Source organism: Plecotus auritus (assembly GCF_963455305.1).
Source record: "Plecotus auritus genome assembly, chromosome: 5".
Lineage (NCBI taxonomy): Eukaryota > Metazoa > Chordata > Mammalia > Chiroptera > Vespertilionidae > Plecotus > Plecotus auritus.
In genome coordinates this window covers 105568553-105587004 of record NC_137776.1, presented here as the reverse complement: position 1 = coordinate 105587004, position 18452 = coordinate 105568553, and the positions used below count along the sequence as shown (strand labels likewise).

Here is an 18452-nt window from a genome sequence, read left to right as displayed (position 1 = left end):
AAGGACCAGGCCTGCAAGAGAGGGCAGTTGTGGGCAATCAGGCCAGCAGGGGAGGGCAGTTGGGAGGGACCAGGCCTACAAGGGAGGGCAGTTGGGGGTGACCAAGCTGGCAGAAGAGGGAAGTTGGGGGAAACCAGGCCTGCAGGGAAAGGCAGTTGGGAGGGACTCAGGCCTGCATGGGAGAGCAGTTGGGGGGGACCAGGCCTGCAGGGGAGGGCAGTTAGGGGTGACCAGGCCTGCAGGGGAGGGCTGTTAGGGGCAAACAGGCTGGCAGGGGAGCAGTTAGGCATCAATCAGGCTGGCAGGGGAGTGGTTAGGGGGTGATCAGGCTGGCAGGCAGAAGCGGTTAGGGGCAATCAGGAAGGCAGGCAGGCGAGCAGTTGGGAGCCAGCAGTCCTGGATTGTGAGAGGGATGTCTGACACTCCATTTAGGCCCAATCCCACTGGGATCAGGCTTAAATGGGCAGTCGGACATCCCTCGAGGGGTCCCAGATTGGAGAGGGTGCAGGCTGGGCTGAGGGACATACACCCCCGTGCATGAATTTCGTGCACCGGGCCTCTAGTATTAGATAAAAGGAAGTTATAAAATTCACTTAGACAACTATGAAGAAATAGCAAAATGACTAAAGCAACAAGAAGAAATAAAATAATTAAAATTGTAGCAGAAACATTGCAATTGAAAACAGGAAAGCAATAGAAAACAATTTAAAGACCCAAAGGTGGTTCTTTGAAAAGATCAAGAAAATCAATAAGCCTTTAGCCAAAGTAAACAGTAAAGAAAGGAACGAAGACACAAATGACCAGAAATAAAAGGGCATCATTACAGACTTGTGGGCATCAAAAGGACAACAGCAGGAGACCGGATAGCTCTCTACTCACAAATACAGAAACTTAGGTGACATGGACTCATTCCTGAAAGATACAGACCACCAAAGCGCACTGAAGGAAGAGTAGCCTGAATGGCCCCGTTCTTTCCCATTTAAATCAACAATTAATACCTCCCCCCAAAGCACCATGCTCACGCGGTTTCATTGGGGAACTGAACCAGACATTTAAGGAGGCAATTACACCAATTTTTAATGATTTTCACTTCCAGAAAGTAGAGGCAGAGGGCTGAGGCCTGAGTGCGAGCTCAGGTTTTGATGGCTGTCGATGCAGATGGATACGTGGAGAAGCGCTGTAGGTGTGTGCACTTGTGCAGGCTGAGCTCACACACGTTTCCTCTCTGTCTGAGCGGGTCTAGAATCAGTGGCCTCCACGTGCCAATGAGCACCCCTGGCACCTAGATGTGGTTTCTGAAGCCATTTTAATAAAAGATTGAGACGGGAGAGGTTCTGGCCCTGGAGCAGTAAATATAGAAACTGCACCGAGAGTCCTGCGTGACAGAGGAGCCGGCAAGCCCACATGCTGGGGCTACGCCACAGGACCCGGGAGTCGCTGCCGTGTGCCAGGGGCCGAGCCGGGTGGGAGCAATGAAGCAGGTGCGATTGCACTATCACCTACTGTGTAGACTCAGTGTCCTGGCGTCCGTATTCACACAAGCAAATGATTGAATGAGTAAGTAACCAGGAGAATAAACAAGCCTACGCTGCGGAATTCCAAACCACAGCGGGCGGTACCCCACATGCCTCTCCTCCTCCAGCGCGCTGCGCAGTTTCTTCCTTCCAGAGAGGGCGGGGTGGAAGAGGAGGGTGGGGACGGAACTTTCAGTGGAGAAACCCTGCAGGCACCACCGCTGCCAGGTGTCAAGGTCCGCATCCACAGCGACCAGCCGCGTGGACAGCTTCCCCTGTCAGCTTCCTCCCCAAACACTCAGGCCCGGCATAACCAGGAGGAAAGCACCAGACAGGCCCGGGAAAGCCCCGGCAGCTGGTTCAAGCTCCTGACCAGTGCTCATCAAAAACGGGGAGTCTAAAACCTCTTGGGAGGCACAGCAGCGGCGTACAACATGGCATCTTGGTGGGGTCCTGGAGCAGAAAAAACAGACATTGGGTAAAAACAAACAATCAAAGAAGGTAATGAAGTATGGGTTTTGGTAATAATGTGCCCCTGTTGGCTCACTAGTTGTGAGAAGTGTACCCTAAGTCATGTAAAGTGTTATTAGCCTGGATCTGGGTCTGTGGAAACCCTGCATTGTCTTTGCACTTTTCCTGGAAATCTTAATACATTCTAAAATTAAACGTTGACTCGAGGAGTAGAGATGGATCGATATAACCTCTGCCTTTGCCAGGGAGACAGGCATTCACCAATGGTCACAAACATCGAAGTAAAAGTCAAGTCAGAACTATGGCCGAAACCAGTTTGGCTCAGTGGGTAGAGCGTCGGCCTGCGGACGGAAGGGTCCCGGGTTCGATTCCAGTCAAGGGCATGTACCTTGGTTGCGGGCACATCCCCAGTGGGGGGTGTGCAGGAGGCAGCTGATCGATGTTTCTCTCTCATCGATGTTTCTAGCTCTCTATCCCTCTCCCTTCCTCTCTGTAAAAAATCAATAAAATATATTTAAAAAAAAAAAAAAAGAACTATGGTCAGAGCTGCAAAGGACAGCACAGGAGCCGGGGGACCGGGTGGTCTGGGCAGCGAAGACGCTGTCCAGAGAAAGCACAGAGGGAGCGGGCCTGGGGCGAGCGAGCTGCCTGCTGGGAGGACTCGGAGCTCCCGGGTCGGGGTGGGCTGGCGGGTCTTTAGCAGAGAAGTGGGACCAGCTTTGTCTGAGGAGTGAGCATGGCTGAGGGCTGGAAGGTGAGGCGGACAGGAGCGTGATTGACGTGTCACCCCCAGGCCCTGGAGGAGGGAGCCACCTAAGAGCGTCCGAATGTCTGTCTCCCACGGTCACATGGGTGGCACACTTCTGCCAAAGTTCTCAGGCCTGTGAGCCCAGAGCCTGGTTTTGCAGTCGGGCGGGGCCTGAGCATTTCCAGCTCCTGCAGGTTCCCAGTGATGCTGGTGGCGCTGAGGCCAGGGCTGCACATGGAGAGCCTGAGGGGCAGCTAGGAGGACCCTGCGGTCCTGGCTGTGGCTGAGGAGACTGCTGACCTGCAGACACTTCTGCCCCGGCACCAGCATGTCCTTTGGAGGCAACTGCCCACCTTGAGCCCGATGTCCAATCTGTGGATGGGGAAGGACGGCAGCGTTACTTTTGGGGGTGTCGTACGGGTCAGCTGGCACCGTGCCCAGGCAGGTGGGTGCTCCTGGAGCAGCTCCTCTGCCATCCTGGGCCTCTTTCACCGTCCTTCTCACGGCCACCTGGCCGCACACAGGTGGACGCCTGGCCCCTGCCAGTCGAGTTTCTTACTGTACAAGGGCAGTGCTTGCATCACAGGGCTGTTACTTTCCAGGTTGGGTGAGGCTGGCACCCGTTGCTTTCTGGAACACGTCCCCTTGCTGCAACTGGTGCACCCACACAGGGCTCCTCCAGCTCCTGCTCCAGAGAGGGCTCCCCAATAGCCTGCATCCGTGATGCATCCTCCCCGTGCGGAGGGAAGCCTGGCTGCCCCTCTCCTGGCTGCGTTTCCGCGTGTGGGAGACAATGGAGCCAGGAGTGAGAGTACGCAAGTGTTTAGTGGATGCTCGAGAAGCACCTCCACGTCAGCCCGAGGGGCGCAGCCAGAAGCTTCTGTAAGGCGTTGTCTGCTGCGCCAGAGCAGTTGTGGGCAGCACATCTGGGCTCAGGGTCAGAGAGAGCTGGCCGTCACCATCCTGGCTTAACGACCTCACTACCCAGCCTCCCCGTCCTGCTGTGAGTTGGCACCCTCAGGTCTCAGATAGGGCCTGGATAGGATTTCTTTCCTATTTGGAATTTTAATATTACACTGTCCTAGGGGTTTTTAAACAATGCAATAATGAAAAAAGGTTGGTATGCCCTACCTGGCAGTTTGAGATCCAGTTCACTTGGTAAGAACTCTTGGGAGAGTGCATTTCATCCATTAGCATGCACTGAGACTCCGGTCTGTTTGGGGGATCCATGGCCTTATCCTCGGGGTGTCCTTGTCTCATTTTACTGTGCAATTGGAAGAGGCCCTGTGTGCGGGAGATCTGCATTTCTGCTCTCTGGCGGCTTTGCACGCAGACACTGGGGAGAAGCCCAGGTCCCAAGGCCCAGGTGACCGGAGCAGGAGGCGCGCCAGCTTGCAGGCTGGACTGCTGCTGGCTTGCCATCCCCCCTGTCCTCCCTTCGGACACTTCTGTCCACTCGATGGGCTTTTTCCTCCCAAACTCCATGCTGGCCTGGGCTCCTGATTCCGGCCTGCATTTGGGTCAAATATGTAAGAGTCAAGTCAATCCAGAATCATGACCCCAGAAGTCCATTCCCAGTGGGAAGGCCCCTCAGGTCTCAGCAGGCTCATATCTGTGCTCCTGAGTTTCCCCTGAGCGGCCGCACTCCCCTGCCGAGCACCTGCCTGCAGAGCTGGGGTCAGCCCTCGGCCATCCTACCTCTCTCCTGCCCTCGCCACCTGGCTAAGCCTCTCTCTCCCTGGCACATAATCTTTGCCGCCTATTTAAGCATTGGGTGTATTTATGTCACCGGTTTCTGAAACCTAAGGACACTGTCATACGCTTCTTTAATAGTTTGCAACGAGTCACTCACAGTTATTCTTTAACTGATTAGGAAAAAACGATAGAGATTTTGACATGCATGTTCAGTAAAACTTTCTGTAGATGTCCTAGTCCGCAGGCACGTCCCCTGTGTTCAGAGCAGGAGGGTGCCCTCTGCAGCAGCTGCAGGGCCCTGCAGATCCCGAGAGAAGGGAGGGCTGGGCCAGGAAAGGGTGCCCACGGCTGAAAGCCCCGCAAAGTGCCTGTGGACCAGGCAGGAGGACCCGTCACAGAGGTGGCCGGGCCCTCGGAGCCTCTGCGCTCTGAGAGGGGTCTGGGAGCACCATCGGGAGCAGGGCCGGAGCCCAGTTGCCTGCGGCCTGTCTGTCTTCCCTGGGAGGTTTGCCCTGATGACGAGAAAGCCAGCGAGAGCACTCAACTGTGTTCAATGCAAGTTCTCTGTATTATTTTCTCTTGTTTCTTTTTTCCCCAGAGGAGAGTGAGCAGTGAGGCGGTACAGGACACACTGGCTGGGTAACAGTCAGTGGGGAGATGTCTTTGGACCCGCTCGGGGTCCAGCTGCCTCAGCCCACTGGATGCAACCCCCACTTCCTCTTCTGCTCAAGAGGAACGTCACCCCTGACTGGTGGCTCAACTGGTTAGAGCGTCGTCCTGGGCACCAAAAGGTTGTGGGCCAATTCCTGGTCAGGGCACATACCTAGGTTGCAGGTGTGGTCCCCAGTCAGGGCGCATACAGGAGGCAACTGATCAATGTTTCTCTCTCACATCCATGGTTCTCTCTATCTCCCCCTCCTCCCTCCTGTCCACTCTCTCTCTCTCTACAGATTAATGGAAAAAATGTCCTCCAGTGAGGATTAAAAAAGATAAATTAATTAATTTTAAAAATATAAAGAGGGACCGTACTAGTGACACCTTCAATGGCACCTGTTCGTTGATTACTCACTAAGTCCAGTGCTCCTTTTAATAGCTAGTTGCCTCAGGACACACACCTGTGCGATGTGGGCGGGGGGGCGGGGGGGGGGTGCGCGAGGGTCGTGCAGAGGGAACGGCTCCTCCCAGTGCGGTCAGAGCTGGGTTTGCTGTCACTTCTCTGAAACCGACCAGCCACCCCTGACCAGCCCAGGCAGACCCTCTTTCCTCTTTCATATGCAAATGAATTGAACCCACAGATGATGTTTTTCTTTTTACCCAAGACCTGACATGATTTTCTTCAGCATCAAGCTGCAGAGGAAATTCCCAGGCAGAGTCTACCAAGCTGCTCTGCATTGAGCCGGCTGTGTGGCTTTGGGCACGAGAAGCCCAGATAGCTGTTTGCATCTTCTTTATTTTGTTCCCCAACATGATAGGATATGGCAGAAATTGTCCCCAGTTGTTTTGTTCCCCAAAGCACCACCCACTTCTTCCACTGTCACCTCAGCCATATCCTATGGGCAGGCTCTACGGCCAGCGATGCGAATGAGCCAGCAGCCGCCTGACTGTGAGTGCCCTGGGAGATGCTCTCTGCAGGAAGTGGCTGGGGCTGCACCCTGTGTCTTGGTGCCAGAGTTCGGTGGGTCTCAAGGAAAGCAGAAGCCTTGGACCCGAAGTCTGGGCCTCTGAGAACCAGGACAGACCGGCAGCCTTCTGCTCCCAGGCCAAGTTTAAAAGCACTAAAATGGAGAAACCAAGATGGCGGCATAGGTAAGCACCTAAACTGCTGCCTCGCACAACAATTTCAAAACTACAACTAAAAGACAGAACAGACACCATCCAGAACCACAGGAAAGCTGGCTGAGTGAAAATTCTACAACTAGAAGGAAAGAGAAAAGCTCACAGAGAATTGGAGGTACGGCAAAGGGTCTTTGTGCGCGCAGAGAGGAAGGGCGGCTTAGAGCCTGGCTGACTTTCTCTGGCGGAAGGGGGAAGGAAGCCCCCGACCGCACTGAACCTCAGTTCTGACTGCACTGAACCCCAGTTCTGGGCGAGCCTCTGGGGACCCACGCTCTTACGGGGGGAGTCTGACGCGCACGTGCCAGTGCGCACAAAGGCAGCGGAGGTTGCCACAGGCTTTCCCTAGTGGAAGGGAGTCAGAGGCACCTGACTGCACTGAGCCCCAGTTCTGACTGCACTGAACCCCAGTTCCAGGCGAGCCCCTGGGGACCCACGCTCTTGTGGGGGGAGTCTGGACTCTCAGGTGGAGACTCGGGAGCTGGGGAAGGCAGAGCTCTACGAGTGCGCGCAAGGGCAAGGCTAACGGGAAGCCAAGACTGTCTGCTCCACCCTGAGACTCCAGCCCATCCAAGCTGAGCACAGAGGCTATTGCAGTTTGGCAAGTCTAATCCTATAAGGCTGTCTCCAGCACCGAACTTCTCCCAGCATAGACACAGCTGATCCTTACAGCCAACTGGCCTGGAGGTCAATTCCTCCCAGTGATACCAACAACAATCAAGACTTCATTACAACAAGGCTGTACACACAGTCCATAAAGGGGTGCACCAAGAGTGTCCACCTCAGGTTAACTGGGGAGGCCGACCCACTGGGCCATAGGAAACCTAGCACACAAATTTACCCTACCAACTCAGGGAAGCAGTGAAAATGCGGTGTCAAAGAAACAGATCACAAACGAAAGAAATGGAGGAAAACAAACGACTGGATATAGAATTCAAAACCACGGTTATAAGGCTTTTCAAGAATATCCTAGAAAAGGCCGATAAATATAACGAGACCCTCGAAGATATGAAAAAGGATCAACTAGAAATTAAACATACACTGACTGAAATAAAAAATATTATACAGAGACCCAAAAACAGACTAGAGGAATGCAAGAATCAAGTCAAAGAATTGAAATACAGAGAAGCAAAAAACACTCAACTGAAAAAGCAAAAAGCAAAAAAAAAAAATCCAAAAAGTTGAAGATAGTGTAAGAAGACTCTGGGACAACTTCAAGCGTACCAACATCAGAATTATGGGGGTGCCAGAAGAAGAGAGAGAGCAAGATACTGAAAACCTATTGGAAGAAATAATGACCGAAAACTTCCCCCACCTGGTGAAAGAAATAGACTTACAAGTCCAGGAAGCGCACAGAACCCCAAACAAAAGGAATCCAAAGAGGACCACACCAAGACACATCATAATTAAAATGCCAAGAGCAAAAGACAAAGAGAGAATATTAAAAGCAGCAAGAGAAAAACAGTTAATTACCTACAAGGGAGCACCCATACGACTGTCAGCTGATTTCTCAACAGAAACTATGCAGGCCAGACGGGAGTGGCAAGAAATTTTCAATGTGATGAATAGCAAGAACCTACAACCAAGATTACTCTACCCAGCAAAGCTATCATTCAGAATTGAAGGGCAGATAAAGAGCTTCACAGATAAGAAAAAGCTAAAGGAGTTCATCACCACCAAACCAGTATTATATGAAATGCTGAAAGGTATTCTTAAAGAAGAGGAAGAAGAAAAAAGTAAAGATAAAAATTATGAACAACAAATACATATCTATCAACAAGTGAACCTAAAAATCAAGTGAATTAAAAACCTGAGGAACAGAATAATCTGGTGAATATAATAGAATCAGGGGCATAGAAAGGGAGTGGACTGATAATTCTCAGGGGGAAAGGGGTATGGGGGGTTCAGGAAGAGACTGGACAAAAATCATACACCTATGGATGAGGACAGTGCGGGGGGGAGGTAAGGGCAGAAGGTGGGGTGGGAACCGGGTGGAGGGGAGCTATGGGGGGAAAAAGGAGAAACAATTGTAATAATCTGAATAAAGATTTATTTAAAAAAATAAAAATAAAAATAAAAAATAAAATAAAAGCACTAAAATGAACACAGATTTAGGGAACAAGAGTGCTGCCTTTAAAAACACTCTTACACCAGGACAAATGGTCGTCCTTACAGATGAGGTTGGGCCTGTTCTGCAGGCGGGGAGAGCAGAGACCGTTTTCAGTTGACCCTCATTGTTTATGAAATCTATATCCATAGTTCACCTTCTCCCTCGTATGTCTGTGAAACCCCAGTGAATACGCGCTGAGCGGTGTGCGCTTTGTGGGCCGGCACAGAGAAGGGAAACCTGCGTCTCCCACACGTCCCTTCCCAGCTGAGGCTGAAGGATGGCTGCTCCTTTTGTCTGGGTTCCCACCACACAGGAGTGTCCCTCTCGTGCTCTGCTTGTTGTGCTCCTTGGGGCTGTGCTGTTGGAACGGCCGCAGCACAGCGCTGAGTGCAGCCTGGCTCTGCGGGGAAGGAGGCAATGCCATGCAGCGCTGTGGGCCCTGAGCTCAGTGTGACAACGTCAACAACATGCACAAAATAGGTTTATTCAAACAGCAGCACACAGAAAACCAGGCCTCTGTGGACCGCTGACTCAGATGCCATGACCAAGGGCTTCCAGGGAGAGGGCACTGCCTTCCGCAGGAGCAGGAGCGGCTCAGTGCCCACGGTCATGTATGGGGCCTGCTGCCTGCATAACAAGAATCCACTAAAGACGCCGAAGGCGACGAGGATAGGGCGAGGAGTGGAATTGATAGGATGGGGAGGAAAGACAGGAAGCAGCGATGCGGTGGAGGAGTGTGAGGGTCTCACTGCGCAAATCAAGGCCCTGCATGGAAAGGCAGCTTTTCGTTGGCAGGGTCCAGGTGCGGGTGCTGGGAGCTGGGGCCCCTGGATGCATTTGTGGCCACGGAGTGTGGACGCAGGAGGGGTTGTGCCTATGTGTGTCCAGATCTCGGTGTCCGCTGCCTTTCAGGAGGGTCTTGGACAAAATGGAATTGTGGGGAGCCAAGCAGTCAGGATAGTGAATGTGCTAGAATGACATTGAGTGGGGAGGGCGTGGAGCCTGGAGCAGGTGAGCCTAGAGCAGGTCAGCCTGAGCAGAGCTGGGAGCAGGTGAGCCTAGAGCAGAGCTGGGAGCAGGTGAGCCTAGAGCAGAGCTGGGAGCAGGTGAGCCTAGAGCAGAGCTGGGAGCAGGTGAGCTGGGAGCAGGTGAGCCTGGAGCAGGGCTGGGAGCAGGGGAGCCTGGAGCAGAGCTGGGAGCATGTCAGCCTGAGCAGAGCTGGGAGCAGGTGAGCCTGGAGCAGAGCTGGGAGCAGGGGAGCCTGGAGCAGAGCTGGGAGCAGGTGAGCCTGGAGCAGAGCTGGGAGCAGGTGAGCCTGAGCAGAGCTGGGAGCAGGTGAGCCTGGAGCAGAGCTGGGAGCATGTCAGCCTGAGCAGAGCTGGGAGCACGTGAGCCTGGAGCAGAGCTGGGAGCAGGGGAGCCTGAGCAGAGCTGGGAGCAGGTGAGCCTGGAGCAGAGCTGGGAGCATGTCAGCCTGAGCAGAGCTGGGAGCAGGTGAGCCTGGAGCAGAGCTGGGAGCAGGGGAGCCTGGAGCAGAGCTGGGAGCAGGTGAGCCTGGAGCAGAGCTGGGAGCAGGTGAGCCTGGAGCAGAGCTGGGAGCAGGTGAGCCTGGAGCAGAGCTGGGAGCAGGTGAGCCTGGAGCAGAGCTGGGAGCAGGTGAGCCTGGAGCAGGGAAGCCTGGAGCATGGGAGCCTGAACAGAGCTGGGTGCAGGTGAGCTCAGAGCAGGTGAGCCTGGAGCAGAGCTGGGAGCAGGTGAGCCTGGAGCAGAGCTGGGAGCAGGTGAGCCTGGAGCAGAGCTGGGAGCAGGGGAGCCTGGAGCAGAGCTGGGAGCAGGTGAGCCTGGAGCAGAGCTGGGAGCAGGTGAGCCTGAGCAGAGCTGGGAGCAGGTGAGCCTGGAGCAGAGCTGGGAGCATGTCAGCCTGAGCAGAGCTGGGAGCACGTGAGCCTGGAGCAGAGCTGGGAGCAGGGGAGCCTGAGCAGAGCTGGGAGCAGGTGAGCCTGGAGCAGAGCTGGGAGCATGTCAGCCTGAGCAGAGCTGGGAGCAGGTGAGCCTGGAGCAGAGCTGGGAGCAGGGGAGCCTGGAGCAGAGCTGGGAGCATGTCAGCCTGAGCAGAGCTGGGAGCACGTGAGCCTGGAGCAGAGCTGGGAGCAGGGGAGCCTGAGCAGAGCTGGGAGCAGGTGAGCCTGGAGCAGAGCTGGGAGCATGTCAGCCTGAGCAGAGCTGGGAGCAGGTGAGCCTGGAGCAGAGCTGGGAGCAGGGGAGCCTGGAGCAGAGCTGGGAGCAGGTGAGCCTGGAGCAGAGCTGGGAGCAGGTGAGCCTGGAGCAGAGCTGGGAGCAGGTGAGCCTGGAGCAGAGCTGGGAGCAGGTGAGCCTGGAGCAGAGCTGGGAGCAGGTGAGCCTGGAGCAGGGAAGCCTGGAGCATGGGAGCCTGAACAGAGCTGGGTGCAGGTGAGCTCAGAGCAGGTGAGCCTGGAGCAGGTGAGCCTGGAGCAGGGGAGCCTGGAGCAGGTGAGCCTGGAGCAGGGGAGCCTGGAGCAGGGGAGCCTGGAGCAGGGGAGCCTGGAGCAGGTGAGCCTGGAGCAGGTGAGCCTGAGCAGAGCTGGGAGCAGGAGAGCCTGGAGCAGGGGAGCCTGGAGCAGGTGAGCCTGAGCAGAGCTGGGAGCAGGTGAGCCTGGAGCAGGGGAGCCTGGAGCAGAGCTGGGAGCAGGTGAGCCTGGAGCAGGGGAGCCTGGAGCAGGTGAGCCTGAGCAGAGCTGGGAGCAGGTGAGCCTGGAGCAGGGGAGCCTGGAGCAGGTGAGCCTGAGCAGAGCTGGGAGCAGGTGAGCCTGGAGCAGGGGAGCCTGGAGCAGGTGAGCCTGAGCAGAGCTGGGAGCAGGTGAGCCTGGAGCAGGGGAGCCTGAGCAGAGCTGGGAGCAGGTGAGCTGGGAGCAGGGGAGCCTGAGCAGAGCTGGGGGCGGGCATCTGAAGACCTTGGGGAAGCTGAACTGAATGTCTTGTGCATCCCGAGGGAGCTGAGGGTCAGGGCTGGAGGTGCAGAGGCACGGCCTGGGCTGAGAGAGCCCTTTCCGCCAGGTCGTCCATCCCAGGCTGAACCAGGGCCACTGGGAGGCAGTGAGCTGGTGCTGGCATCGTGCTCCCTCAGGACGGGGAGCCCTGGTCTGGATGCGTGTTCCCTAGGCTCCTCGGGTTCTGCACCACACTGTCCACGTGGCAGCGCAGCCCCTGCACCCTGGCAGTGTGTGCTGCGACAGCGTGTGTGCTCATGTAGAAACTGGAAAGAGGCCCTGTGCTCCCACATGGCAGGCACTGTGAGCACCGCAGCCCTCCATGGTGAGGGCCCGGGGGGCACTCCGCCTCGAGGCTCCCGTTTAGGGCCAGAGGGCAGGCTTGTGCTGACGGTGAAGGAAGTGCACACTTGGGTGAGATAAAGATAAACAGGGCCATGAAGCTGCCTCAGCCGCGCTCCTCGGCAGGCACACACCCCTCTGAGGTGGCCGGAGCTGAGACCACACGCCTGAGAAGGAGAAACCGAGCAGGTTTGCATGAGGCCTGGGGTCAGGAGAGGCCACCCTGTGAGGACAGGAAGGAGGGCCAAGTGCTTGGCACGGCGCAGGCGGGCAAGAGGGGGAAGGGCTCGGGCCATGCAGGGAAGCAAGGTTCGAGGAGGATTTGGGGTGTCTCGGGGCTGGGAGTGGGCTCGCCGGCCTCACACTGCCCACTGTGCAGGGCATGGCCCAGGGGGAGGCCGACGGAGGGCGGCCTGGGTACAGCTTTCGTCTACATCAGAGAGAGGTGTGCGGCTCCCAGGCAGCCTCCGGGAGACAGCAGCCAGGGCTTGGGGTGCGTGTTGGAGAAAGCCGTGAGAGATCCCTGGAGACCAGCGGGCTGTCTCCTAGGTCCCCAGCCCCGGGCAGGTGGTCCTTGCCCGGAGTCCTGCTCCCTGAGGGGCCCGTCCCAGCATCAGGGGGTCACATCCGGGAGAAGTGTGTCTTTTCTGACTCAGTGGTGTGACGTGCATGATGACTGAGAGGGATCCTGAAGTCTAGGGGCTTGTCCCGGTGGCTGGTTAGGGCTGGTGCCATTTCTCAGGTGGGAGAGGCTGAGGGAGGGCATGCATGAGCCACGAAGGCTCCTCCTGAGCACACGAAGGCTGAGTGTTGGGCAGACCCAGGTGGAGGCCTTAGGCATGCGGCATCCGGTCTGGGTGGTGTGCAGGGGCCTTGCTGGTAGGCAGTGTGGATGGGGAAGATGGGCTGCAGACCCAGCGCTGGGTGCTGAGTGAGAGGAGAGGAGCCACAGAGGGAAGGGGCAGTAAGGAGGGAGATTGACACGCTGAAGTGGGCACTGCCAGGAGGCTGGGCCCGTGGAGGTGTGACATCAGGAGGAGCAGAGGACAGGGAGGGGGCAAGGGGAGGAGGCAGAGGAGGGGTGGGCATGGAGGGGAGGGCCGAGTGGAGGGGTCAGCAGTGGATGCACAGGAAGCTGGCCAAGCTCTCTCCTCTCTCCCTCGTGTACGGTCACATGTGTGCACACAGAGCCTTTAAAAACAAAACTGGACTCTCTGTACCCCTTATTTTGAAACTGGCTTTCACGTAATTTTAAGTCTGTCCACCTGCCGGGTGCAGGAATATTCCAGGGGCTGACAGGGCAGCGAGAAAGGCATCCCTTCCTGCCTGCTCTCCACTGGGGGAGCCCGGCCGGAGGGTTCAAGTGTCAAAGGGCCTTACCCGTGGGGAGACCTGCAGAGAAGGGTGAGCAGGTGCATCCTGGGCGGCCCGGGCACTGCAAGGCATTACTTCACGTCCCACAACATGTTTCTATCACGAAATGCACTGTTACCTGGGCCCTAGGAAGGCCCAGACCCGTGATGCTCCAGAGTCGGGAGCTCACCTAACAGTAGCCCGAGGCCTCACCTGCTGGTAGCTACCTGTCCATTTCTCAGCGCTGAGCATTTGAATAGGGTGGTTCCCCACCTGGAGAAAATGCCCGGAAACGTTGAGGTGCATAGGGATGGCAGCCGTTCTCGGCTGCTGAGGACGCTCCCCGGGGTGTTAGGTTTGAGCACAGACTCTCTGGGGTCCCAGGAGAAGGCAGTGGGCAGCAGTGTCTGTGAGGAGTCCAGGGCCAGCCAGGTTGCTGGGCACAGGGTGCACAGCAGGAAGCCTGCCCACCTGGCCGGCAGCGGCAGGAGCCGGCAGCGTCGCCCCACCTGAGGCTGAGCGCCAGGCAGACTCCGTAGTGAGCGAGTGGTATCTACAAAACGGGCTGGGACCGCGGTGTGGTGACAGCACCTGCAGGCAGCGGCGCGGGCGGAGGTGGCCGCCCCATCACCGTGGTCTGTGTTGTAGGAAGCAGGTCGGAGATCAGGAGCGGGCCCTGGGTGAGCACCTGTGGGAGCCAGTCCTGACGAGGCATGAAAGGTTATCAGAGATGTTCATCCCCCAAATTAAATAGCCCCAGAAAGTGCCCGCACTGTCCCTGCAATAACCCATGCCTGCTGTCAAAGCCCCCACCAGTGCGCAGAGGCCATCCTCCGCATAGGAAGTGGCCCCGGCAGCCATGGCGCCACGCAGGGCAGCCAGAAGGTGTACCGCACGGGTGACTGCAGTATCCCTCAGAGCCACACAGGAGTGCCCGTGGGCCTGCCTGCCTGCCCCATGCCGACTGCTTCGGGGTGGCTCCCAGCAGAGGCGCACCAACGTACCTGTTAGATGATGTAACTGGTGTTAGGAGTTATATAACTTTAAAAGGATGTCTTCACACTTAAAATATTGTTCTTAAAGATTTACAGTTTTAGTTGAGCTCACGGTGGGCGGCAGCTCTGCCAAGGGTCCCGAGTGTAGGGACAGCGGACAGCAAGGGTGCCTCTGAGGCCGGGCCCCCGCCCAGAGCAGAGAGAGTGAGAGCAGGACCTGGCGAGGGCAGCTGTGGCCCAGGGATCGGCTGGCTGTGATGAGGCTGACTGGTATGGAGGGACAGGGACAGAGGGACAGGGACAGGGTGCAGGGATGGGAGGAGGACCAGGATGGGAAGGAGCAGCCTGGCGGACGGCATGCTTGCAGGGTGCAGCTGAGGTGATGCAGTCAAACTAGACAGGGAATGTGTATGGACAGAATGGAGGTCACACTAAAGGCATTTGTCCCTCAAGCCTTTGGATGGGGGCTGGGCCCTGGCTGGGCAGTGTCCGGGCGAGGGAGGCTCAGGTGGTGGAGGTCCTGGCCACAGGCAGGTTCTAGGCCCCGCATCAGCGGCACCGAGATTGCTGGCCTGCAGCCACGCAGGCCCTGCATTTCAGATCCAAGTGATGCTCACATGTGGGGGCTTGTAAGTGCTGGGCTGAAGGGGGGTTGAAATGTGGATGGGGCCCACGGAGCGAGGATGGCCGGGGCCCAGGGAGAGAGGGGTGGCCGAGGCCCAGGGAGCGAGGGGTGGCCGAGTTCCAGGGAGCGAGGGGTGGCCGAGTTCCAGGGAGCGAGGGGTGGCCGAGGCCCAGGGAGAGAGGGGTGGCCGAGGCCCAGGGAGGGAGGGTGGCCGAGGCCCAGGGAGAGAGGGGTGGCCGAGGCCCAGGGAGGGAGGGTGGCCAAGGCCCAGGGAGAGAGGGGTGGCCGAGGCCCAGGGAGAGAGGGGTGGCCGAGGCCCAGGGAGAGAGGGGTGGCCGAGGCCCAGGGAGAGAGGGGTGGCCGGGGCCCAGGGAGAGAGGGGTGGCCAAGGCCCAGGGAGAGAGGGGTGGCCGGGGCCCAGGGAGAGAGGGGTGGCCGAGGCCCAGGGAGAGAGGGGTGGCCGAGGCCCAGGGAGGGAGGGTGGCCAAGGCCCAGGGAGAGAGGGGTGGCCGAGGCCCAGGGAGAGAGGGGTGGCCGAGGCCCAGGGAGAGAGGGGTGGCCGAGGCCCAGGGAGAGAGGGGTGGCCGGGGCCCAGGGAGAGAGGGGTGGCCAAGGCCCAGGGAGAGAGGGGTGGCCGGGGCCCAGGGAGAGAGGGGTGGCCGAGGCCCAGGGAGAGAGGGGTGGCCGAGGCCCAGGGAGGGAGGGTGGCCAAGGCCCAGGGAGAGAGGGGTGGCCGGGGCCCAGGGAGAGAGGGTGGCCGGGGCCCACGGAGCGAGGATGGCCGGGGCCCAGGGAGAGAGGGTGGCCGGGGCCCAGGGAGAGAGGGGTGGCCGGGGCCCAGGGAGAGAGGGGTGGCCGAGGCCCAGGGAGAGAGGGTGGCCGGGGCCCAGGGAAAGAGGGGTGGCCGAGGCCCAGGGAGAGAGGGGTGGCCGAGGCCCAGGGAGAGAGGGGTGGCCGAGGCCTTAGAGACGGTGGTGAGAGCAGAGCGAGTGTAATGGAGGAGCCGAGGCAAGTGCAAGGGCAGAAGGTCCCGCAGAGCAGCAGATCCCTGGGCCTCTGGTGTCTGCTCCTTAGCTGAGCCCTCGGCCTGACATGCGTGTGGACTGTGCTGACAGGTGGATTTTCAGGAACTAGACAAAGGAAAACAATCACAGATACGCAAATGCTGGATGCAATCATAATAAACACAATGTCCTGGGGCCCACCGGGGGCACTGGGCTGGCCACGTGGCCCGGTCGATGGCCTGCTCCATGGGCACCTGTGCTCCCGGGGCCACCACGCCCGGCCAGCGCCTCCTGCCCAGGGCTTCCACCCTGTCCTGTGTTGGTGTGTGTGTATGTGTGTGTGTGTGTGTGTGTGTGTGTGTGTGTGTGTCTGTCTGTGGGTCTGTTTAGTGAAGAAGTGTGTGTGCTGGGACAGGTCTCATTGGTGTGGAGCCTGCACTGCTTCTCATGGGGAGGGTGGGCAGGTGCCCGGAGTGATCTGGGGGAGGCCAGGAGGGGACGGGGACAGCCGAGGCTGGGGCCCTGGGAGGATGTCACTCTCCATGCCCCAGGGCAAAGGCTGGCAGTTTTACACCAGTTCCTGCTGCTCAGGTGCTGACCCATGTCCCTCTTTGTTCTGCCAGGTAGACACGTGTGCCGTGGTGTGAGGGAGACAGCATGGCTGCAGGCGTGGCTGACCACCTGCCCTTCTTCTTTGGCAACATCACCCGGGAGGAGGCCGAGGATTACCTGGTCCAGGGCGGCATGAGCGACGGGCTCTACCTGCTGCGCCAGAGCCGCAATTACCTGGGCGGCTTCGCCCTGTCGGTGGCACACGGGCGCAAAGCACACCACTATACCATTGAGCGGGAGCTGAACGGGACCTACGCCATCGCGGGTGGCAGGGCGCACGCCAGCCCGGCTGAGCTCTGCCTCTACCACTCCCAGGAGTCAGACGGCCTGGTCTGCCTCCTCAAGAAGCCCTTCCACCGGCCGCCCGGGGTGCAGCCCAAGACGGGGCCCTTCGAGGACCTGAAGGAGAACCTCATCCGGGAGTACGTGAAGCAGACCTGGAACCTGCAGGTGAGCCAGCCGCGGGCGCAGTCCCACCCCTCCTCAGGGCCCCCTGCCTCAGATAAGTAGCCTGAGCCATCCACTTGGGCCAAAGTGCTTCGCCCCAGAAGGCAGCTTCCGCCCTGTGCTCACAGTGAGGTGGGGGGGGGGGTGGCCCCTACGTGCAGCGATATGGGTTTCTCCCCCAGGAAACCACGTCACCATTCATGCCGGGCCCTTTCGGAGAGCGTGGCAGGCACCCCGTCTGTTATTTACCCGAGGGGGTCGCACTAGTCAGAATTCTATAGCTCCATGACCTCTCGCAGAACGTCAGTGTCAGCACACATATTAACTCACCGCTGTGGCTGCCAGCATTCCTCCTGTCACCGCGGTTCATTTAGCCGGTTCTACTGGTGGACTTTCATTGCTTACAAATAATGGGTGAGGAGCATCCCTCCACAGCTATCCTCCGGCTGAGGCCGTGTCTGCGGGATGGGCCGAGCAGCTGGTTTGCCGCAGCGAAGGGCGTGTGTGTCTGATTTGTGTGTGTGGACAACTCGTCATCCACGAAGGTCCCAGAGGCTGTGACCACTCACACCCACAGCCTCCGGTCCTCTCTGGACTTGCCACTCCTCGCCAGCCTCCAGTGCGCCTGCACTCTGCCGACTCATCTGTCCGTCCCGGGATGCGTGGCGTGACTGCTCCCTCTCCGTAATACATTCTGTACTAAGTGCCACCTTGCAGGTCATGACCATCCTGCGCCCAGCGTTTTCACTAGCAGGCACTGGGTGTGTTAGACCTCCCTTCTACTCTTAAAGTCAGGTGGGTCAGATTCATTGCGGTGTCATTTATACATCCTTTATAGGCACAATTCTGTGCCTCTGCCTGACACATAGTGTAATGAGGCCCCATCCAACCAAGATGCGCAGCAGCTCCACTACCCATCGAGCACCCTGTGCCAGCCCCTGAAGCCCCGCATCTGATTTCTGTCCCATAGTTTTGCTGCTTCTGGAACGCCATATAAACGAGCTCACACAGCAGGTAGCCCTGTCAGACCAGCTGCTATCGCTCAGTGTCGTGCCCTGGCGAGGCATCCCTGTGGCCCTGGCGAGGGAGGCAGCGTGTGGGCCACGGTCAGTTCTCTCTGTCAGGGCTGTGCAGGGCCCGCCTTTCCACTCTGACCTTGACGCACTTGCCTTGCAGCCTCCCTGGTATGTAACTGATGGCTGCTTTGGTTTTGCATTTCATCTGTGAGGCATGACAAAATTCCCATCCTCATCTGCCCTCTGTCTGCCCTCCTCCCTTCCTTCTAGTTTGGGTTGATTCTATTTTTACTTTTTATTTCTTGTGGTTTGTTTTATAACTTCAAATAATCAGACTCTGGTTCTTCATTGACTACTATGCGGGATATGTGTTTCTCCCCTACTAAGAACAAAGAGGACATAGTTCACCCAGGTCAGCCCCTCCTGTGTCTGTTCTGTGCCATCATTTCCGCAGCGAGGTGCGCCCTGCAGTGCCTGCAGTCCCACCCCTGCAGGACAGGCAGCACTGTGCATGGTGGCCTCAGGGAGGCAGGAGCGCCGGGCTCCATGCGTCTCCATTGTTCGTAGGTGACTGACACAGAACACTGTCCTAGACGACTGAGCCAAGGGCGGGGCTGGGTCATCCCGGCGTTTCTCGGGCTGGTGTGGCCTTCAGAAGGCCAACACGTCTCAGTGTTCT

At 58.0% G+C, this 18452-nt stretch overlaps 1 protein-coding gene across 2 annotated transcripts in view; it reads left to right on the top strand.

Annotated features, from left to right (window-relative positions):
• Positions 1-18452, top strand: part of SYK (spleen associated tyrosine kinase) — a 94492-nt gene that overhangs the window by 21934 nt on the left and 54106 nt on the right. The window contains exon 2 of one of the 2 annotated variants that reach the window (XM_080668986.1): positions 16322-16760. In XM_080668986.1, the coding sequence (XP_080525112.1) occupies positions 16356-16760 (405 nt within the window). In that variant the 5' untranslated portion in view covers positions 16322-16355. The remainder of the gene's footprint in view (positions 1-16321; positions 16761-18452) is intronic. The other variant, XM_080668985.1, reaches the window with a different exon arrangement.